The following is a 22445-nucleotide window of genomic DNA, read 5'->3' as shown; positions in this document are numbered from 1 at the left end:
TTAAATTATGACAAAGGAAACTTTGTCCTCTGTTTAATTTACTGTTTGTTCATCGCACTTCAGTTTTATTGCTGCAAAATGGGATTGTCAAGCAGCAAAACACATATGTATAATAGAAGATGGATGCAGATCGATACGTATATGTATATCAATTTATACTTGCTGCCATGGAAAATATCGCAATTCTATGCTGTACTGATATTTTCCCCGCACCCCTATAGCCAGACATTACTCCACAGCAGCGGAGTAGCTAACATTAGCTAGGTGCTAATCACGCGGAGCTCTGTAGCCGACTGACAGACACAATTTCTCGGCCTAAAATTATGGAAATAACCGCTAAAGTATCCATTATGAGGAATAAGTCAAACTTGCGGTTTTTGTCCTAAGTGTGTCAAGTTGGTTGTAAACAGCCATGGCCCGCTTGCCTGGTCCTCTGGTGCAGTTATCATGTGTTAGCATGGCGGCGTTAGCCAGGGACAGCAAGGGCCACTTCACTGGCTGTGTCTCAATTGTTTTTGCAAGTAATTAACTCAACCACTCTATATAATTTAATGTGAGTACACGAATGTTTAAATGCCCGTCCCTAGTAGACGTAATAACTTAGCCGGAAGCTAATGCTTACCTGTTCAGGAGGAAATAAGCCAACTCGGCGTCCTTATGGACTCTAAGCTGTCTCCATCTGTCAAATACATCTCTAAAATTTAGCCGGGGTTTGCGTCTTTGGTCATGCAACTGTTTTAAAAACATGCCGAGGTTTTTTAGGCCGGGTAGAATCTATTTCTGTTGATCCCGTTCGTTTGTTTGCTGCGTCCACGGCTGTAGGCCACTACCGCCTACGACTAGCGCGCGTCGCGCTGGGTTTGACCATACACAGTTAAAGGGTTTAACAGGTAGGCTGTTTCTAGCAACCCGGCCGGGCTGTCCAAATCAAAATGGGCAGATAACAACACACAGGCCAAAACACCAACGTCACAGAAGGGAAATGTCAAAGGAGAAAATACTGCCTTTATTGTTGTCAGAAAAGATAGCATGTTTCCTTAATATCTGACATATTGTGGTCATTTTTGGATTTAATACGTAGGCCTAACTATATTACCTAATTTGTCCTTTTTAAGATCACATGATTAGTTTAGTCACAGAGGAATAATTGACACAAGGACTTGCTCTTCATTTTCCCCAAGGTATTTATTATATTTAATCAATTTAAATTATCTTAATCCATGGATGTGGTTATTATGACCCATTTACTTACATTGTTAAGCTACAGGTTTTCTCACATCTATATGCCATTAAAGAACCCTGTGGACTTTTCTTGTAAACAAACAAAAGTTGAAGTAAGATCCAGTATTTCTCAACAAAACGTATGTGTGTGTGCCGTTGAGGTCTAACAAATGTGTTTGCAATATGTTTGTTGAATTGCATTTGCCTTCTTATAAAACATTAGCACAGTATTTTTTTGCATTGTTTACATCCATGTTTGCAATCCATCCATGTTGGAGGATTTGTTTTGCTTCTTTGCGCTTTACCGCAGCCTGTAGTTGATCATTGTGTGAAACCCGCTGCAGGGATGTATGTCATGTAGCTTGTGAACTTGCATGTGTGCATGTGCATCATCATTCATATACAACACAACACACACAACACATGGTACAAACAAAACAGTGAGCCACACGTAAAAGCATTACTCTGTCCCTTTTATCTGTGATTGTTGCATGGTGGATTGCTGTTCATCCAGAAGACCAATTTCTTGTTACTTCAACATCACGGTTTTCTTAGCATAAGCAAAAATCAGTGCAATCTAAAAAACACACTCAGTTTCATAGAAACCCAAATTCACCTTCAAACTAAAAAAAATCAAACGCCTGAGACATTCTTAAACAAAATGAAGGAGAGGAGTGCAGTGTGCCTCCGCTGGTGCTTTGCTGTTTGGTTCTGCTCAGTCTTCCAAGGCTGCTCAGTATGGCTTCTTCTGCTCAGAACACACACACACACACACACACACACACACACACACACACACACACACACACACACACACACACACACACACACACACACACACACACACACACACACACACACACACACACGCAAAAAATTGTTTGCACTGAAGGCAATGATTAAATCAAAAAGGTTTTGGTTTTATTTCATCTTACCTGCGTAAACTGTTTCTTGCCTGTGAAGAAAATAAATGATAATTACTTTTTCAGGCACCAACTCTTCACATGTCAAAATGATATAAACACAGTGTCATTAATGATGCTTTCTTTGATGTTCATTTTGAATCTAGTGTGTTAAATTCAAACTATTTCTCAATATGACAGTATCTTTTCAAAGACTCCTCACACTCCAGCATCATCATCATACTGACATATCCTTTTACTGGCCTGTTTGTATGAGAGTCACCACACTCACCTGAGTGCAGGTAACGCAGCAGCACACACAGGACGACCACCAGTGTGACCATTATGATGCAAACAGTGAGGTAAAACATCCAGCTGATTGGCTCTGAGAAAACAGACAACAAACATGAGTTAGCTGTCAGATGTTTGTTTTATTAATTTATTCTTTATTTTAACTGTTTATTCTTGGGTTTTATCTGTTTTTTATTTTTATTTTAACAGTTTTTTAACTGATTGTGTGTAAAGCACTTTGAATTGCCCTGTTGCTGAAATGTGCTATACAAATAAAGCTGCCTTGCCTTGCCTTGTGTTCGTCTACTGCCACCGTGTGGTAGCTCACAGTACTATCGGGCATTCAACGAGACTGGTTTTGTTGAATCAAAAGCGTCTGTATCCTCAACTCACCCTCAACAGTCAGAATGAAGCTCTTTTTGATGGGCACTCTCAGGGACTGATGGGAGACGCTGCATGTGAACTGTCTCCCTGAGTCCCTGACGGAAGCCTGGAGGTAGAAGAAAGCCGTCAGCGAGTAGGTCTTGTCCAGGTTGTGTTTGTGGCTCGACAGCAGAACGTTCTGGAGCACCGTGGGGAGAGGGGCGCCGACCCTCTGGCCTGACACTGCCGGGTCTTGCACATGCCAAACTATCTCCACATCCAGAGGGTAGTAACTCTCTGCCTCACAAGCAACCTTCTGCTCCTGGCCCTCCTGCAGCGAGAGAGTGGAGCCGGTGTTGAGGGAGACACGAGGAGGCTCTGAGGAGAGGGGAGAATAAAATGTCACGAAAATTCTCCAGGCATTGTCCACAAGAGGTTTCCTTTTTGAGTTTTGACTCATAACTCCAGCTGCTAATGTGTGCAAAATCAAATATCTTCATGAGGGAGAGAGACTGTTGCTCAGACAAAACCTATTTGATGGGTGTTTTTCACTATTGTCTGTGATGGTTTATAGACTAATTCATTAATCAATCAAAAGAATATTTGAGAGATTCAGATCGCAGCCTTATACTGCATGTTAATATCTAGAAGCAAATAAGTATGGCCTATATGAAGATTATTAATTAGACCATTGTACAGCCTTTAAAAAAGAAAAAGAAAAAAGTATTCTCTTGTTAGGAGTTAGGATTAGAAGAATGGTATCAATCTCCTCATCTAACTTTTAGCAAAATTAAGAAAATGAGTGTATTTCCCAAAATATATTTAGATTCAAGATTCAAGATTTCTTTATTGTCATACCACAGTATACTGTAGTACGAAATTCCGTGCAAAGTTCAGAGTTTAAAAGAATACAGCACAGAAAAAATGTAAAACACTGTGGAAAAGTCGAATTATTAGTTATGTGAATTAAAATAAATACTTAACTGCTTATATGGGTGTGCAGAGAATGTAGAGTGATAAATATAAATATATATTGTTTACTGAAAAATATAAATATCTAGATACTCGATACATGCAGTTGGGAAAAAGTATAAATATATAAATATCCGTATTTAAAGTAAAACAGTGCAGTAGAAAATAAGGTGCAGTCAGAACAGATAATAAGATGCATTTAAAACAATTAACTGCTACTAAAATTAGCAGTAATGTAACAGCAGTAGCAACATAAACACTACTATTGCTTCTACCATTACTGCTAAATATACAACGGTTAGTACTAATTTAATACTACTAATTGTACTGTTATGTGTTGCAACAACTATTAGTACTATTACTAATACTGATGATGACAATAATAATATTGAGCAGGCAAGGTCATTATTTACATTGGGAATAGTAGCCTGACAAAAAGCCGGTAAGTGGAAGACCTTTTTTGTCAAAAAAGACCTATTTAGCCCAAAATATTAGTCTTGCGTGACTGCTACTAGTATTCTCTCTTTGACTCTTCTTCACCTTCAATATGCAGACTTATATCCAGACTGACGAACAGCGGAGCCACTGACACCGAACAAACGTACGTCCCTTCACTGCTCATCTTGGTGAAGGGGAGGCTATAGGAGGCATCCCCGGCTGCTAGGCTCCTCAGCCCAACCCCCGACCCCTGGGTCTGTCCTGTGCGGCTGGTGTGACTGAAGAGTCTGGCTCTCTCTCCACGATGCTGCCAGTGCCACTCCACAGTGACGTTTGGTCCTTTGTGGTCAACAGCAAACTGGCAGTGGAGCTTTTGTTGGGAGCCAAGGCCTGTTCTCACTGATGGAGATTGTGTTTTAATGACCAGGGCAACTATGGACACAGATGTGACAAGACAAAGGCCCACAGAGATACATTTAGTTCTTAGACATGAAAAAAACGGGATGAAAAAAAAAAGTGTTTATATTCATCAGATCAGTATCAGTGTCCCATTTTGTCCCATAACCACTGGTACATCATTATTATGATGATTATCCTGGCTTTCAGTTCATTCTTAATTCTCACAAGAAGATAGTTGTAGCACAACTTAACTTAGTTTTTTTTTTTATCCCAAATTGATTCAAATGAAAGATATTGTGTTGAGTGATACCTGTTGTGGTGAGTATCTCTCTGTCGCCGATGGCAGGCCACTTGCGGTAGTCCTGCTGTCCTGGGGGGGATTGGTCAGATGGGCGTCTGAGGAAGCCGGTGACAGTGAACAGGCCCTTGGCGTGTCTGAGCGTGCAGCTGAACCAGTGGTTGTACTCTTTGGCCCCCATGACTGGCCAGCGGACATGGATGCCCTGTGTACTGTACCTACGCAGCTCACACTCCAACTGCTCTGCTTCCACTCCCTCCATGTACCGCTGCAGGTCCAACTTAGATCCTAGATAGAACAGAATAGAATAGGGCCACATTAGAATATATTCTAATGTATAGTATAATCCTTTTCAGTCTGTTACTCTGTAAACTGCAGGTCTTACCGGTGATCAGGAAAGTGAGGTAATGTGGGTTAACAGGAGTGTCTCCTTTTTTACCAAACTGCAGCATAGCCTCTCTGTGGATGAGCTGAGTCTCAGTGTGACCCTCGTTATTCACAAACACATGTTCATCAGTGAACTGACAGGGCAGCCATGACACCTGATGGACACACTGGACAGCTGAAAGACACAGAATGAATCAGTACAGTCATTTCATTCATGTCTCATTGGCTAAAAGCCTACACAAACTTCAAACGTCCCAATCGGTTACAGCGGATCCAACTTACTTACCTGCACATAGATACAAGCAACTAAGTATCTTTAAGATTAGACTCATGATTATTCATTTGTTGAAAAGAAATATCTTCGTGTTGCTCGAGCACACCGAATTGTGCAGATGAAATATATACTTTCACTTTCATTTTACAGCAAAGAAAACTTGCTTTGCCTGCCTCTCGCATCACGTGACGTGATAGACGGCTACAATATTGACTAAACATTTGAAATTGTATAGCCTACAATATAGGCTATGCTATGAAATTGTGACATTTAAAATCCATTGAGTGTCTGTGTCGTAAATATTGGTAAATTAGTAATTCCTAGGCTATGTTTTGGTGTAAACTAGTGCATGCCATGTTACACAACAAATCAGGAAAGCAAAGATGAAGCACACTGTTCTTGTTGTCACTCCAAAAGCATATAGCGCTTATTAATTTTTTTATTAATTTAAATGAATAGGCGGTTTCGTTTCTCTGTCCACCTACCTGCAGTACCGAGTTCCTCCTGTTGGGGCGCTGTGCAGCTGTCTGAACCCCGGAGAGCAGCGGGTCCCTCTTCTCTTTTGAGATACGCTGACGCGGAAGAGCGGAGCGGAAGCGCTTTATACGAAATTGTTGACATACTGCTGAAAACGTGCGAAAAGCCAATTACGTTGACAGATGTGGTATTGTGTGCAGTACTAGCGGTTTAGTGGATTATAAACACAATAATCTGACCGGCAGGCTGTGGTAACGTTTATGAATGTGAATTGAAAACTGGACTAAAATTAACCACCCATCTTAACTTAGCCGCATCCAACAGCTGTGACATTAATGATGAACAAAGGTAACGTTAACTTGTTGTACGATAACCTAACGTTATAGCCCTAAAACATGCCTGTCTTTCTAATGTGTAAATGCGACTACATTTAACTCAAACCCTTTTCATTTTTAAGCTGCCGCCTTTACCAGCAACGCTGGAGGCGTACGTTGTGACGCCGCGTGGCGTCGGTCGGGCCGAACACCATTTCAGCGGCATGGACGCGACCGCGCGGTAACTCGCCGCCTCCAGTCAGGGGAAGCGGGTTAGATCACTGCGGTAGGGGCATGAAGCGGTTGCCGCCCACATTTTTCAAGACGCGGAATGATTGCGCAAAAGAATTTGACGTCATAGTCGTTGTATAAAGGTTTTATATCACGGCTATGAACCAATCAGATTGCTACCCTATTTATAATTCAAAAATAAGACTGAAGTCTGTCTTTCGAATCCAGATAAAACTGGCATAATTCGCAAAACCGCATCATTTCAAAAGGACAGTTATTAATTAATACAATCTGTAGATTCATTGAAAATTAAAATATTTTTTTTTGTAGAATCTCTTCTTGTGTACACGGTGGTCCTATTATTTATAACCGCTAACACAATATCGGAATTAGATGATAAGCTGTGCATGAATGAAGTAATTTCCTTAGTTTTGCCCCTGCTCTCCTATGCTTTCAGATGTGGCTGTTCTTCAGGGTGCTTTCCTCCTGGCTGATAAACTGTGTCTCCCCTCATCCCTGTCCTCTCTTGAGAAAGCTGACTGGAGCAGGGTGGGACATTTGGTCCTGGAGGCAGTCAGAGAAATCTGTGGAGAGGATGTGACAGCGGCTGTCAGCTGGATAAAGAAATTAGTATGTGCTGTGTGGCTGAAGGTGTTGTGCAGGGAGACTGGAGAGGACATAGAAACGGCCTGGAGGGAGAACCCTTTCTTCTCCCTCCAGAACGGCCTCCCCGACGTCAACCATGTTGTCCTGCTGGAAGTGGTGAGGTCGATGCCAGCTGCTCAGATATTTGCCCAATTCCTCTTGTGTCTTCCTCAATCTCGGATCTGTACTGAGCTTGAAAGGCTAGTGCAACACGTGAGGAGCAGCCCTACTAGAGAGGATGATGTTCGACTTTTTCTGGAGGTGTGGTGGGAACTGTGGAAAGGCAGAGATGAGCAGGAAGAGGGAGGAGAGGCTAGCATAGAGACGATGTTCGGCAGACAATTTGCTCGTTTGTTGTCTGAGTCTCCAAGTCTGTCCCCTCAGGCTGCCAAGAGGTTCAAGCTAGACGCATCAGAGCCAGCCGTACGGTCGCCAACCGCTGATGTCCTGCACATTCTCCTTCATGCACTTAAAGATATAAAAGATCACATAACTACAACAGACCTTTGCCTCCAGGCCCTCTCCATTTCTCTTGATGCTCTGTACACAGCATTCCTGATCAACCAAACGGTCGTGCTTCCCACCAAAGACAAGATGCACATCCTGTCTAAAGAAGTCAGCATCAGGGACAAGAAAAATGAGAAAGTGAGTCCTGCACTTATTCAGGAGGCTCAGAGAGACCTACGTGCGTGTCACACACCATCGCAGTTTCAACCCAGCGGGATGAAGCTTGGAGAAGCTATGAAGATTATAACAGAAGTTTCTCAGTTTTGGCAAAACAGTGGGCTCCTGAAAGTGCACGACAGCTCTAGCTACTCAGCATTCAAACTAGAGCAAAGTGTCCAGAGAGTGCTGGCAGCTCTACAGAAAGCCAAAGTACCTGAAACTATGACTGACATGGATGATCAGGAGACGGCGAAGAATAAACTCAGAGGTTTGCTGGAGTCGCTGGTGTTCCCTGCCACAGAGAGCGCCCCTGGTGTGAACGCAATTGTCACCACGACCATCATCAGTCACCGCCTGGAGGACTATCAGGATTTTGCGGTGTTATTTGCCAGTGAGCAGAGTTGTTCCGCCTGTGATGAGCTCTGGGTAAACTGCTTGGAAAACAACCAAGCAGCGTTCCAGCAGCACGACACATTGATCAAACTAACCTCCACCCTCATGAGCAAACTCCACAGTGAGAGCCCAAATGTTAGCCAGTGCAGGAAGCTGCTGAAAGTCACTGCAGACATTTTCTCTGCGCTTTCCTTAGAAGACAAGAACAAAGCGTTGGCTGCCATGTTGAGACTGTCCAGCAGGGGGTTCTTTGGGCGCTCTGTCCCCTCCGCTGTGGCCGGCGGGTTTGAACAGGAGCTCAACATGGCCTTCAACTGCATCATCCAAGGACGGGGTGGAGCGTCGGCGGCAACATCGCAGGGCAATCTGAACACAGCAGTCTCTCTAGTAGCTCGAGTTGCGTTTCAGAACCCAGAAGCAGCTTTGAGGTCTTGTTGTCATTCAGCTATTTTCAACAAAGGCGCTTTCTCTCTTATGGCTAAGATCCTGCAGCAGCTGCCTGGAGTCAGAGGACAGAGGGAAAGTAAAGACGAAGCTCAAAGTAAGGACGATGAAAGCAGAAAAGCAGAAGAAGGTGTAGATGGAGGAAAGGATGCACTGAGTGGCAGCGCTCTACTCTGCAGGTGTCTACAGGAGATGATCAAGACCAAATCGTTGTCAGCAAATGAGAAGGAGCAGCTCCTCAAGTATCTGGGTCTGCTGATGATGCCTGTCATGACAGGGGACAGAGAGGAAGAACGGAGGCAAAGCTTTCTGACACCTCAGGAGGTCGTCAACATCTTCGTCCTGCCCAACCTCTCCACTACGGGTGAGTGCCCCATCATATTCATAATCACTAATTTAGCTTTCCAGCCTTAAAAGTTAGTTAATGAATCTTCTCCGTTTCAAAAGAGCACTATAAATGGCATGTTAATGAGGCAGCTAGAACAATATGATGCTGATATTGAAGGAATAAGATATCAGTGATATTAAATACCAGCGCTTACTATTTGTATTGACTATCATCAGCTTCATTCCAAAAGGTTTTGTGTTGGTTCAACAAAATACTCAAAGTCCCCTCATTAGCTTTTTCTGTAGCTATCAACCACTAGTTTCATCATCAAATGAAGATTGCTTAGCCTGTTTGTCATAGAGGTTGATGTAAACCAAAGAAAAGGTTACAGTTCACATGTTGACAAGTGCAGCTTTAAGGATTCTGTCAGTGTTTGTTTATATTATGTGTTCATGTAAGGAAAATCATTTTGAGTGTCTGCTTCAACGTACTTCTTTGTATTTCTTCCAGGTAAAAGCTGCTTTGATATAGAATTGAGTCTGCAACTACTCCACACTGCTTTGTCTGTGGACGTCCAGGAACCAGCTTTGTCTCCTCACTGGGTGCTGGACTGCTCTCCCTTCCCCCTTCTCTATGTCCTGGCCCAGCTGCTCAACCAGACGCTGAGGTTTGTAAGATGAGTGTTCTTCTGGCCTTCAATCCAGATCCATATACCTTTTTTGAATTTGTTTTCCACACATATCCATTTAAATCTCTGCTAGATGTTGGGAGCAACCACTAGACAGCACTGTCCACCACTGGTCCATGGACACCAAGGAGCTGCTGTTGTCAGTGCTGACCACGCTGGGGCAGGTGGTGGGTGCTGAGGTGGGTGCGGCCCCCAGCAGCTGGTCCAGAGCTTTGTTCTGGCTCCACAACAAAATGGAGGGACTGGACTGGACTATTCGTTTCCACCTAAAGCCCATTTGGGGCGAACACTTTAAAAACGAGGTTCCGTCGTCTCTGCTGACTGTATGTGATCTACCTGAGCAGGTAAGAACCAATGTGGATTAACCTTTAATCTTGAGTGTCTTTTAAAGGCATAGAGGCATGAAGGTATCATCGTGCCTGGATCCCCACAAACCCAGATCTCCCGTCTAAATGCAACATACTTGTCGGTTAGGATGAACTTTAAAAGGGGAACCCCACTTATTTTACATGTTTGTACTACTGAGCCTTTGAAAGGTTGTACAATGTCTTCTGTGGCTCTGGAGAGCTTTTTAAAGTCTAATTAAATAACCCTGATGTCAACATGACATCATCCGGGTTATCTAAGCTTGGGCTTGGCGGCCTCACATTTTTAAAAGGTGCTCTGCCACATGTATTTCATTACTTTGTGCTAATGTCTGAAGTTCTACACCACACTAAAATGGCTTGAAACAAGGTAACAAAAGCATTTTTGTTACCTTGTTTTAAGCCATTCTAGTGTGGTATAGAAAGCCTGCAAGAAGTTCTCATATTCAAAGAGCTAAGCTGCTTGCCTCTGATTGGCTAACAGCTAGCCAGTGAGAGCCTGGCTATTGGTATCCTTTACCCAGCGCAACTGGGCGACCTCATGAATAGTAATTAGCTCAGGCAACATGACGTCAGACTGACCAGCTTTTGTAATTGGCCTGATTTCTCCTCTTTCTTATCAGTGGCTAGTGCTGACAGAGGAGGTAGCAGTTCATTTTCACATTCAGGAAATAACACACTGTATGGACCTAACATATTTCAGAAAATACAAGTAAAATCGGTTTTGTGTGGCAGGGCACCTTTTAACAGAGACTGTAAAAAAAAAAAAAATGGGCTGCATATTTATTGCAGGAATGCAATAAAATAACCTTGACGTAGTTCATGATCAACTGTGTGAACTTGATCTATGGACCCCACCAGCTCACCTAGCAGCATGTTATAATAATGAATAATTAACTACTGGTCACAGCGGATCTGAAACGTGACCTTTGTTACTGAATAGCCCAAATATTCCTGCCATATATATATATATATATATATATATATATATATATATATATATATATATATATATATTATATACTATTATATATATATATATATCTATCTTTCTATCTTTGTACATCTGATCTCCCCGTCCTCTGTAGGAGTGGTCAGGTTTGGACCTGCCTCAGTATGGCCAGGGTACAGGTCTTTTGGCCTGGATGGAGTGCTGCTCTGCATCAGACTCCCTGCAGTCCACCATGTTGTCCCGTCTCTCCCTGGACCAGCGCCGGCCCGACCACGTCAACATGTTCAGCAAAGGCCTGCTGGTGGCTCTGACCCAGACACTGCCCTGGTGCTCGGTCCCCCAGTGGACCAGACTGCTGAGAGTCCTGAGGGAGCTGATCACCTCAAGTCGCCTCCACGTTCCCTTCTCGCTCGAGTACGTGGACTATCTGCCCCTCCTGGATCTGAGGAGGTTTTCATGCGATCTCCGCCTGTCTGTACTCCTGCTTCGAGTCCTTCAGCTGCTCTGCGGGTCCAGCTGCTCCCACTGGCTGCCAGCAGACGGCTGGGCACACACTGGCAGGTTATACGCCCACGCTGTGAGGGAGATTATGAACTCCGTAAGAGCCAAGCTGCCTCTTCCTTCATCTGGTGCTTTGACTGTTCCTGCTTCAGCGTCCCCTCAAACACCTGTATCTAGAGACTCCAGCCCTTATCACACTTCAGTCAAAGCTCCTAAAATGTCCAAAGAGCTTCAACAAGCAAAAGGCTCTCCTCTGAAATCCAAAGAGTGCCAAATGGAGGAGGAGGAGGAGGAAGAGGAGGTGGAGACAGTTCCCAGCCAAGAAGTCCTTTTTGTACTCAGCCAGCTCTTCTGCCATGTTCAGCACATCCAGGTAAGAAATATTAATACCATGGTCACGGAGAAGTCTTGATTCTGATGGGAGTAACTTTTAGTAACCTATGAAGTAAGTGTTTGTTTGCAGTTCTCAATTCCACCACACATACAAAAAAAAAAAAGAAAAAAAAAGAAATTGATCTTCTAGCTGAGAACCACGCAAATCTAAATTTGTTTGCCTACAACTTTTCAGATATCTCTTACATAGGAGAGTTTAACTAACTGGGTCTTTGAAAGTCAAAATAGCAATATTTGACATTGAAGGTGCCAATAATGATGTTTTGATGGGAGAAAGTTCCCGAGGGATAGACTCCTAATGTATTAATTTTCCTAAATCTGGATGAAAGTCTCAGTGGTTAAATGTCCTTCTCTCAGGTGATGATGCCAGGAGGCCAGTGTGAACCCTTGTTCCTGTCCAGTCTGGAGATCCTCAGCCACTATGAGGCTATCATGGCCGCTTTCCCACACAGCAGCAGCCCGCTGGAAAGCGACAACACCCGCCACTTCTTCTCCACCATCACAGACAACCTGGAGAACCAGGAGATGAAGGCTGTCCTGCAGCAGAAGATCGCTCAGCTTGTGTCATCAGCAGCTTAAGACACTGATTTTTCATCTGTATTCCACTGAAAAATTAGGGTTCTCAAATGCAAAAATTCTCTTTAGATTTTGAGCATGTTTGCTGATAATAAAAAAAAAAAAATCTCATTCGTGGTCAATGTTATACACTGCACTTGGCTAACAGACGTTATTACAAAGTGATGGTTTAGGAATCTATGTGAATAAAAAGCTAATATTTCACAGCATATGTATGTTTGTGCTTCCTCAGTAATATTCATATCTCTGCTCTGAAAGTGAACTGTTAGAGGCTCTTGAACAGAATGGTTGGGCTTAGGGTGTATGTTTTTAATTTAAGTACAAATGTATCTACTGTTTACCTGGGGCACCTTGTGATTTTTGGGACACAAACATAAGCACTGCCTACTCTTTAAGAGCACAATCAATACATAATTTGATAATGTAAAAAGATTGTTGAAAAAAGGTTTGTGCTAAAATCTTCTCTGCAAATAGTAAAGACTAGTAACAGTGCTGTAACACACCCTTTAAGACTGTTCTGTTTTCACATAGTAACAGCTGACAAACTTTTCTTTACATTGATATATTAGGGCCACAGAAAAAAAAAGTCAGATTCTGAAAAATAAAATCGAAGTATTTTGAGAGTCATGAAATGTCCAGAAATAAAAGGTAAAATTTTCTCAGTAAAAGATTTCAATTTCAAGAAAAAAAAAACCCGGTGAAATGTTCAGTCTGTCTTTGGCCTGTCTTTGTTTCTGTCTCCATTCCCTCCCTTCTGTCGCAGGTAGAGTCTGTTAGCTTTCCTCAGCAGCAGAGTAAACCAGTAGATCTGTGGAGCCAGGATCACCAGGTTACCCACGTTGCAGTGCAGAGGCAGATGGAAGACAACTCTGTGCAGGGGAATCCCAAACTGCTGGCCGTACATCCAGTACATGAAGGGGAAGACCAAGATCCGACACGCAAAGAAACTCAAGAGGACAATGATGCCATTGATCCTGTGCAGCCTGGTGTCATCAAGGCCCAGCTGGATATTAGGGGACCAGTTCAGGGTGGAACAGAAGAAAAGGTAGATGACGGAAGAAGGTGAATTATTTAACATCGTCTAAATAAAAATAAATAAATCCTTTAAATCTTTGGTACAAATGCAGATGGGTGCACAGAATCTGCTTTTATGCAGGGCAGGAGGGTCTCACTAAATGGTTTGAGTATGAATTTGATGTAAATCATGCGAGGCCATTCACAGTCACTACATCGCAACCTTACTGAAGGCCTATGGCAGATTTTGACACAACTGGTTAGGCCGCATCTTTTGGAAGATTGGTTTTCATTTCAGTGTTTAACTTTAAAAATTATGCTTTGACGTTAAAATGTTGCTCACGCTTTAACGCATCAGTGGTAAAAAACAATATAAAAATGTAACACCAAACCGGCAGGGTCGACTGTGCAAAATTGGTACTTTTACATTTCATACTTTGAGTACATTTTTATGATTATACTTGCGTACCTTTATTTAAGTAATATTTGTAATACAGGACTTTTAACTGTAACAGTATTGTTTACACTGTGGTATTGCTACTGTTACTAAACTTCCACCGCTGAGGATACGTTTGAATTTCTCTCTTGAGAAGCTAAATGGCTTTTATCAAACATGCTTTACAATTTGTCTCTCATTTACACACACACACAAACATTGGGAGCAATTTGGGGTTTAGGGTCTTTTCCACTCCTACATGTGGACAGGAGGATCTGTGGACAACCCACTCTACTTTCTCCTTTTCTACCTTCCACAAATGCCAGTTTTCCAAAATTCAACTAGTGTTAAGTCACTGATGGGAATGGTGCACACAGGTACTGACACATCAAAATGTAAGTTTGAAATTGTGTCCCTGTGACAAAGTGGGCTCTCCATAAAAAAAAAAAGCTGAAAAAAATAGTTATTTTCTTAAGACCTTTAAATATGTGAACATTCCCATGCCACTAGAAGGTTTTGTGTAACAGTTTTATGGTTGTAAACCTTATCCTCGTTAAAAGGTTTGTATGATGCCTATATGCTTTACCTGGATGAGAATCTTTCCTATAGAGACGAAAGGAGTGCTGAACTCTGTGATGAACAAGCAGCCGATGAAGAAATCACCCAGTCCCCTTCTGAAGAACTGCAAATCAGACACAGCAGACTTGGTCAGCCCCTATTCAGTGAGTGACATGTGTATGCCTGTTTATATGTTCAAATCTCTGCATTGTGCTTATGTGATTGTAAGTATGCGTGCCTCTTATGCAAGTGTGTGTGTTCATAATAAACTGAGCCATCAGTTGTATAAACACCCTATGGCAGTGATTCCTCCCCATACTTGCCAGAGTGATAGGCAGGAAAATGAAAAGCAGCACCAGGTGATGGAGTACCAACATCCTGTCCTTCAGGAGGAGAGCCTTCACTGTCTGAAGAGAGTGGCCGCTGTATAAGCTGGAATTACCTCTGGCCTTCTGAGTATGGTAGCGGCTCAGATACATGGCATAGATGTCGTTGGCCATATAGGGAGCTCCGAACAAAACAAACCAATTGACCAGCCAGTGACTGTATGGGAATACATTGAGCATTTTCACTGAATCAATTCTTGTTTCATTCTTCTTCAATGTGGAAAAGACAGTAAACTTATTGCATTTTTGTGTCCGTGTTCATACAATAAAAGCTTTAAAAACACATAATGAGATATTAAACGTGACTCACCTGTCAGTCATGACGTCCCTGCAGGAAGTCACAACTGTGACTCCAGCCGCAGTAGCCAAAGAAGCATGGATAGCGGACACCAGCCTAAAGAAACAGCCAGCAAAAATGACTAGTACTTTGTTATGCACTAAAATAAAACTGGAAAGAGACTACAAATCGTATACAGATAATTCACACAAAACTCCATTGACAAACATGCGAATTTTTGTGGTGTCCTGCGTATCGGCACCAATGCATACGTCATAAAATTATAGGCTATAGTTAAGTATACTTAACTAACTCTCTTAGAGGGCGAAATGGGTGTCTTCGGCCGACATATTACACGCGTATGACCAAATAATTGAGTGAAATTCCAACTTTTAACACGGCTCGCTGCGTGTTATGAACTGAGTAACGTTGAATATGTTCAACGTTACTCTTTATTTAAATAATACTGAAACTAGCCCTTGGTTCATTGTCAGTGCCGAATTTGCCAGCTCTTTACAGAAACGAATATAAAAGAGTAAGAAAATCTGCACTACGTTATTTATCTGAGAAATTAGCAAGACAACTTTAAAATGCCGTATGTCTTAAAGGATTTTGGCGAAGTAAATCGGCTCGTGTGGGTGCTGCTGACCTCTCACTGACAGAAACCACGTCGGCGTCACTCCAGTGTGTGAAAGTGTATTTCAGTACTTTCCTAAAGCTGTAGAAAAGCCCTGGAAACACCACAGCTCCACAAACCAACGCAGTAAACATTATTTTAGCCGAGCTCTTCCTGTAGCCGCTAACAGCTCCCGTTACAAAACAGGGACAGGAGCGAATGTAGCTAACTAACTACTGTTAGCTTTGTTGCCCGTGTTAGGTTCCCGACAAATGACAAATGACAGCTATGATTTGTGACCAAATAAACGCCCACCTAAACTCTGGCCCACCTTCAACCTGAGCAGAGGTCTAATCCAGCTAATAATCTTTGGTTCCCAGAACGTTTTGGAAACGCTTCCTGAGGTTAGGTTCACTTGTGTTTTGGTTGCATAAGAAAGTTTGATTCATTAATCAGCCCGAATAACTGAAATCACCTGTGTGGGTGTTCAGAGGCTTTCAGAAGCTCAACATTATCTGCATTTACTGTAATATCCTACCACTGGATCATGTTGTTACTGGTGTTGGTCGGTAACGTTTAACCTGTTCAAAGATTAAAACGTTAGGCTGTATCTATCCGTGATTTATTTCAAAAAGAAATAGTCTCTGTTCAAAATGCTGTTTTCTACTGGAATAATCTTACTTCACACACATTCTGGAAGAAACTGATGCTTCCTTCTACATATCTGATTTTACATAAGAAAGTGACTTTTTAAAGTGAATTTTGGTCTTCTTTTTATCCCTATTTCTTAAAAAATATTTTTTTTTTAAAGGACATGGATGTAGGCTACTAAAAAAAACTTAATGGAAATTGAATCTCACAGAAATGTATTGAAATCAGAATCTTTACTTAAACTTTATTTCCAGGTAGGAGGACACATACGAGGAATTTAGCTTTGGATCGTGATGCACACAATGCGCTTACTCATACAAAACAAACAACAAAACAAACAGTACACAAACAATACACATTGTCTCTACACAGGTTGAGACAATAGTGCAATGAAGAGTGCAAAGTATGCAGGAGTAAAATATAATTATGGAAGTTACTATTATTTTAATTAGGAGCATTGTGCAAATAATTAATAGTGTTATGTTATAATATTAGGATTATATTACAATACAATAGGAACAGTATAAAAGCTCTGAAATAGAGAATGATGAATAAATAAGTGGAACCAGTAAACAGACTGATAAGAGACAGTGTTGCTGGGTTGTTATGAAGGAATTGAACCTGGCACTGTGAGTCAGAAGTCAGCTGGTTATCAGAGTTATGGCTTGTGGAAAGAGACTGTTCCTGAGTCTGTTGGCAGAGAATGGGCGCCCAGAGAGCTCAGTTGGTAGAGCGGGCGCCCATATATAGAGGTTTACTCCTTGACGCAGTGGGCCGGGGTTGGACTCTGACCTGCGGCCCATCGCTGCATGTCATCCCCCCCTCTCTCTCCCCTTTCACGTCTTCTGCTGTCCTGTCAATTAAATGCCCAAACAATAATCTTAGAAAACTTTTTTTTTTTTTTTTAAATCACACAGAGAACAATAATGAAGAAGACATTTGGCTTTAAAAATCTTTCCCACATCTTGGCAATCAGGGGAAACAAAATAAACACTAACCCAAATACAAAAATAGATTTATTCCCCCAGAAAAGTCCATATGCTTTTATCCACAAAGTTAGCTGTGCCATCTTCCATTCACCTCCAACAATGTTCTTCTCTTACACTAATACTTTAATATTTAGAAATTACAATAGTTTTTTGCCATTTACTTCTTATAGTTGCTCCACCATCTCCAGCAGCTGACTGACTTGAGTCTTGTCTCCTGGATTTGTGTCTAACACTTGATGCCGGTGGCCACATCTGTCCAGCAGCCACTGTAGAGGCTCTCCGGTCTGCTCGATGTGTTTCTCCAATGTTCTTCCTCTCAGCTCCTCTCCATAGGTGAACAACACCACAGTGGTTCTCCATACATCATTCCCTAAAACGCCGAGGTACATCTCCACAGCTCTCCTGTCTTTCTCTCTGAACGAGCCCACCGGTACAACCAGCACGAATGACACTTTGCTCCTCACAGGGCAGAGGGAGGGGCTCCGACTGATCTCCGTCCTGACCTGCTTGGCATTGGCCAGACCAAACAGACTCCACCCGGGGGTGTCCACCACTGTGACAGACCGCCCTGATACTTCCCCATGGCTTACAGAGCACGTGGTGGTCTTTTTGTCAATCTGAAACTCTTCGCTCTCCAAGATCGTGTTGCCTGCTGAGCTCTTCCCTGACTTCCTCCTTCCCAGCAGAATGAGACCAAGAGCAGGCTTAAAACCAACTGGCCCTGCTGGGAATCCTGCAGTGACACAAAATGCATTGTTTTTCACATTTAGATAACTTACCCACATTTCATGCCAGTTTGCTTGCTGATTGTGTGCAGAATTAGAAATATCTACTCATAGTTCCTATACCTACCTCTGGGCAGGTAAAGCCATCCCGGGGCCATCTGCTTCCTTTGTCCCATCCTTCCATCATGCACATTGTGCATCACTGTCATTTCTATCTCCTCTTGTCTTCCTCGCCAACTCCTGTCCTCCTTGATGCTCACATCTCGTCTCACCTGGGTGTACATCCGATCCCTGATGTACTTGGCACGCTTGTTAGCCTCCATCATCTTCTGGATCTTTTCAAAGAGCTCTGTGACCTGAGCCTCTGAGGCCCTGGACTGGCTGCTCATAACCTGGTACCTGTTGCCACATCGCTCCAGCAGCCAATGAAGAGTCCGACCCTGTCGCCTTATGTGCTCTTGTATAGGCAGGTGTCCTGCAGTATAAATAACCTCACTGGTTTAGATACATTGCAATAAAACAGAGCCACAGAACCATAATTTTAGTAATAAATGAATATGACTCAGAGTCTACAGCTAAATGCCAACGTTAGCATGCTACCATGATCACAGTGAAAATGCTAACATGCTGATCTTTAGACGGTGCAATGTTCACCAGGTTAGTTTAGCGTGTTAGCATGCTCACATCACATAGCACTAAAGACACAGCTGAGCCTGACAGGAATGACATTCGTTTTGCAGGTGTTTGGTCATAAGCCAAATTATTGGACAAAGAAAGTATGCAAACCATTTTTCTCAAATATTTTTTTCTTTTATAAAATGCTTTTTTGCTATCAGTGTGATAACATTTTTTTTTTCTCTCAGATCATTTTTTTTCTCGCATGTAACAAAGACACAAATCTAGCTCCATACTCGCCGAAGTCTGTGTGCCTATGACCTGTCATCACAGGTTATGGCCTTGCTGTGGATATGAATTGTGAGCAGTTCATTTTTGGATTGTTTCATTTGAAGCCCCAAAAAAGAGAAAAATATCCAGTACTTTACAAGGAAAAGCAAAAATGAACAACAGTACAGGACTTTTGTTTTTCTTATTTATCCGTTGAATCATCTTGCGATCTTGTGATCTTGTGAACCCACTTGGAACAAGTCAATGAAAATAAAATGTGCAAATGTACAAAAACAGGTAGTGCCCGCTGGCACTAATTGTGGGATACAGGAACATAAACAATGAGCATAAAGAAAACGTATCACACCTAGTGCAGAAAAGGATCATTATTTACCTAATTTGTCTCCATGGGTGAAGAGGACCATGGCTCGCGGCCAGATGGGGGTTTGGAGCAGTCTGAGCTGGACCTCCATGGCCTTCCACTCCTCTGGGCCGAAGGTGGAGGTGGTGGGCAGCACTAGCAGGATGGCATGGGGCTCTGGATGGCAGAGGGTCAGACCTCTACACAGCTCCCGGGATACCATGTCTGGAGTGGAGGCGTGGGACAACCACCCTGGGGTGTCCACCACTGTCACCTGGTTGATTCAAATTCAGTCAAAGTAAGTAAAGGCAACATTTAGATTTGTAATGAGTGAATTCAAACTGCAAACTTGTGTATTCACATGTATCCCAAAGGTGGTGCCATTCTCTTTGTAGCTGCGAGTAGTTTTTTTGTCAAAGACTGGTTTTCCCAGAATGGTGTTTCCTGCTGAGCTCTTCCCACTTTGTTTCTCACCCAGTAACAGCAAAACCACTTGGGACAGGCTTGGCTCTGGCCCTGAGAAACATGCACAATCTCCCTTTCATACACATTCAAATACACATGCCCACAATCTTTTTTAAATTGCTTGGAATAACTCACCGTAAGAGGCTGCCATGTTAAAGTTTTTGTTTCATAACCCACCGTGTGAAATCTCTCTCCACGAGCTTCTTTTCTCATATGTTAACTGCTCTGCATTTACTGCCTGTCGTGGAGTCAGGATTGTTCTGCGTAACTCAGTATCAGTTTCAAAGTTCACATCTGAGAAGTTCCAGAGAAGTGGCTTTGCTTATAAATGACTCAGACCACACACAAACATACACTGAGGCTATCAAACACGAAGAGAAAACACAGACAAACACACACACACACACACACACACACTGATTGTAAAATTTGAAAGTGAGACTAAATTCAATTTAAATGAAAAAGTGGTCTTTCTCTCTATCTGACCCTTTTACGACATAAAATATTATAATCATTTATTAGTCCCAAGACAAAAGACATATTCATATCACGTTTTAAAAGAAATTTCTTTGTAATTTTTGAAAAAAACACAAGGGACATTTCATTCTCTTACAAATGAAAAGTTGAACTCATATTTACTAACAATGTGTCTCTTTCTTATTAACAGTATTAGGAGCATTTTTGGAAAGCTACACATTTGTTAAATAAAGTGTTAATGATATATATTATACGCAGCTGACATTACTGAATGGGTTTGCCGTCTCTGTGGCTACTACTTTTATGTTACATTTCAGCACTCACCATTAAAGGGCGGATTTTTCCGAAAATAACACTTTTTTTGGAATTTGGGGTGTTATTTTGTGTCTCTGGTGCTTCCACATGCATACAAACTTGGAAAAAACACCCATCCATGGTGTTTTGGGTGAGATACGGGTTTCTGAATGTATCCTGCCTTCAGTCTCCGGGTGAGCTGTTCAAAATCGGCCGAAACATTTGGTGTGTGCTAACCACTTTAGCTAATACCACATCAGCTAGCTGTTTCTCCAACTTCGGTCAGTACAAGGCAGGATTAGCCAGGAGACTTCTTCTAAACGATGGTGCACTTCCAACTTTACGTGGAATACCTGCAGACGAGGGACATGGAAGTAGCTCTATGCAATTTCTTTTGTAGGGTGAAGTGGGCTGTGTTGTAGCAGTGCTTTGCCATTGAGAACGAGGTTGCTAACTGCTAGCGGCGCTATAGCTTCTAGCTAGCAGTACCTAGCTGCTGTGCATGCGTGAATCCCAACAAAGATGGGATAGAAGTGTGATGCCTCACTCTGTAGCTAAAACAGAGAGCTCAACGCACAGGGTGAAAATATGCAGTACATGTGCAGTACAACAAAACGTGGTGTTTTTTGAAAATTAAACCATGTAAACCTATTCTGGTTCAACCTCAAAATACAATTATGAATCTGAAAATTAGCATAATATGGGCACTTTAATAGTCTTACTTTAAATTATCCAGCTTGTTTGTTTAAATATGAGGGCAAAGAAAAGATCTATACTTGAAACACCAAATTAATTCCTCTGTGCGTGACACTGAACTCCCACCCAGCTGAGTTCTGACTTCCTGTAATATGAGCATTTGCCTGTTGGCTTCAGTGGAATCAGTCCTGAGTGTACAAATAGAAATGTCATGTAAAATGGTGACAGAGAGCTTCAAATTGCCATAGCATTGTTCTGCAAAATTACGCACTGTTACTTCCAATTTTGCAGATTGTGTGCTACTGAATGAAGTGACACCATTACATCAGTCTGATAATATGATGAATGTTTATCCATAAACATGAACTAATCGATGGGGACTGAACATTTTGCTGCATGTGGATTAAATTCCACATGTATCTTTTTTCGGATGTCTGACCGGATGACTTCCTGTGTGATGTGGGAGCCTCCTGGGTGTCATCCTATAGAACTATTCCTGGCTGCAGGACCTTTTCATGGCATCAGATCACACCATGAAGACGCAAAGCTTGGACCACAGAAATAGGCCACATCCGAATAACGGAGCAGCAGGAAGTAGGCCACTTTCACAATAATTACTGAGCAATCCATCAAAAGAAAATGGTGTGTGTGTCTGCAATGTGGGGGCTGATAAGAAAGCCGGTTGAGCGGTCTCTACCCAAGATGAATTATATCACCAGTGTGGGACTTTGTGCAGTACTAACCATTGGACAGCCAAATGATTCTTTCAGACAGAATTAGATCTCTATCAATTAATACAAGCTAAAACACTTATCACACTGTTAGAAAGTCATAATTATTAACATCATATGCATGTTAACTGTCTAATTCCCAATTGCAGTAGCACTGCAAACAGTAGTGAGCATTAATTAGTGAAATGGTGCATGAGAAACCTGACGGCCAGTCATACAACATTGGGAATGGGCATCCAGATAGCGCAGTGGTCTGTGCGGATGCCCATGTATAGAGGCTTGCTCGGGTTCAAATCCGGCCTGTGACCCCCTTGCCGCATGTCGCTCCCCCCTCTCTCTCTCCCCCTTTCACACATACTTACATCT

At 42.3% G+C, this 22445-nt stretch overlaps 4 protein-coding genes across 5 annotated transcripts; 1 reads left to right on the top strand and 3 right to left on the bottom strand.

The window, feature by feature from the left end:
* Positions 1-1452: 1452 nt before the first annotated feature.
* dhrs13b.2 (dehydrogenase/reductase (SDR family) member 13b.2) lies at positions 1453-5702 on the bottom strand. The gene is made up of 8 exons (XM_032507024.1): positions 5558-5702; positions 5270-5446; positions 4897-5172; positions 4290-4619; positions 2808-3155; positions 2416-2508; positions 2157-2176; positions 1453-1969 (listed from the first exon to the last, which is right to left on the bottom strand). Exons 1-8 carry the CDS (start codon positions 5601-5603, stop codon positions 1955-1957), a joined length of 1305 nt encoding a protein of 434 aa, XP_032362915.1. The 5' UTR covers positions 5604-5702; the 3' UTR covers positions 1453-1954.
* A 409-nt stretch (positions 5703-6111) lies between these two features.
* gemin4 (gem (nuclear organelle) associated protein 4) lies at positions 6112-12727 on the top strand. Its single transcript, XM_032506980.1, has 6 exons — positions 6112-6370; positions 7025-9079; positions 9554-9710; positions 9805-10075; positions 11185-11922; positions 12300-12727. The coding sequence occupies exons 1-6, from the start codon at positions 6358-6360 to the stop codon at positions 12519-12521; spliced, it is 3456 nt and encodes a 1151-aa protein (XP_032362871.1). The 5' UTR covers positions 6112-6357; the 3' UTR covers positions 12522-12727.
* Positions 12713-16078, bottom strand: LOC116674783 (TLC domain-containing protein 3A). Its single transcript, XM_032507045.1, has 5 exons — positions 15839-16078; positions 15223-15306; positions 14850-15069; positions 14555-14650; positions 12713-13521 (listed from the first exon to the last, which is right to left on the bottom strand). The coding sequence occupies exons 1-5, from the start codon at positions 15958-15960 to the stop codon at positions 13225-13227; spliced, it is 819 nt and encodes a 272-aa protein (XP_032362936.1). The 5' UTR covers positions 15961-16078; the 3' UTR covers positions 12713-13224.
* Positions 16079-17592: 1514 nt separating this feature from the next.
* LOC116674705 (GTPase IMAP family member 8) lies at positions 17593-20282 on the bottom strand. Of its 2 annotated transcripts, none has more exons than XM_032507027.1 (5): positions 20017-20282; positions 19778-19932; positions 19450-19690; positions 18298-18645; positions 17593-18169 (listed from the first exon to the last, which is right to left on the bottom strand). In XM_032507027.1, the coding sequence occupies exons 1-5, from the start codon at positions 20030-20032 to the stop codon at positions 17610-17612; spliced, it is 1320 nt and encodes a 439-aa protein (XP_032362918.1). In that variant the 5' UTR covers positions 20033-20282; the 3' UTR covers positions 17593-17609. The 2 variants fall into 2 exon arrangements, with proteins under 2 accessions (XP_032362918.1, XP_032362917.1); XM_032507026.1 differs by having other exon boundaries at positions 17593-18178; positions 20017-20281.
* Positions 20283-22445: the final 2163 nt, after the last annotated feature.

This window comes from Etheostoma spectabile, chromosome 3 (genome assembly GCF_008692095.1).
Source record: "Etheostoma spectabile isolate EspeVRDwgs_2016 chromosome 3, UIUC_Espe_1.0, whole genome shotgun sequence".
Taxonomy (NCBI): Eukaryota; Metazoa; Chordata; class Actinopteri; order Perciformes; family Percidae; genus Etheostoma; species Etheostoma spectabile.
This window is presented reverse-complemented; position numbering and strand designations above follow the sequence as displayed.

Coding starts and splice junctions, on each gene's coding strand:
- LOC116674783 (XM_032507045.1), bottom strand. CDS start 15,960: ATGTTTACTGCGTTGGTTTGTGGAGCTGTGGTGTTTCCAGGGCTTTTC. Junction 15,307..15,838: donor GTGGTTTCTGTCAGTGAGAG/GTCAGCAGCACC, acceptor CTGTTTCTTTAG/GCTGGTGTCCGCTATCCATG. Junction 14,651..14,849: donor TTTTCCTGCCTATCACTCTG/GCAAGTATGGGG, acceptor TCTGATTTGCAG/TTCTTCAGAAGGGGACTGGG.
- gemin4 (XM_032506980.1), top strand. Junction 9,080..9,553: donor GCCCAACCTCTCCACTACGG/GTGAGTGCCCCA, acceptor TATTTCTTCCAG/GTAAAAGCTGCTTTGATATA. Junction 10,076..11,184: donor TATGTGATCTACCTGAGCAG/GTAAGAACCAAT, acceptor CGTCCTCTGTAG/GAGTGGTCAGGTTTGGACCT.
- LOC116674705 (XM_032507026.1), bottom strand. Junction 18,646..19,449: donor CACCCATGGAGACAAATTAG/GTAAATAATGAT, acceptor TTTATACTGCAG/GACACCTGCCTATACAAGAG. Junction 18,179..18,297: donor ATGGCTTTACCTGCCCAGAG/GTAGGTATAGGA, acceptor GTGTCACTGCAG/GATTCCCAGCAGGGCCAGTT.
- dhrs13b.2 (XM_032507024.1), bottom strand. CDS start 5,603: ATGAGTCTAATCTTAAAGATACTTAGTTGCTTGTATCTATGTGCAG. Junction 3,156..4,289: donor TATAAGTCTGCATATTGAAG/GTGAAGAAGAGT, acceptor CCCTCTCCTCAG/AGCCTCCTCGTGTCTCCCTC. Junction 2,177..2,415: donor GCTGCGTTACCTGCACTCAG/GTGAGTGTGGTG, acceptor TTTTCTTCACAG/GCAAGAAACAGTTTACGCAG.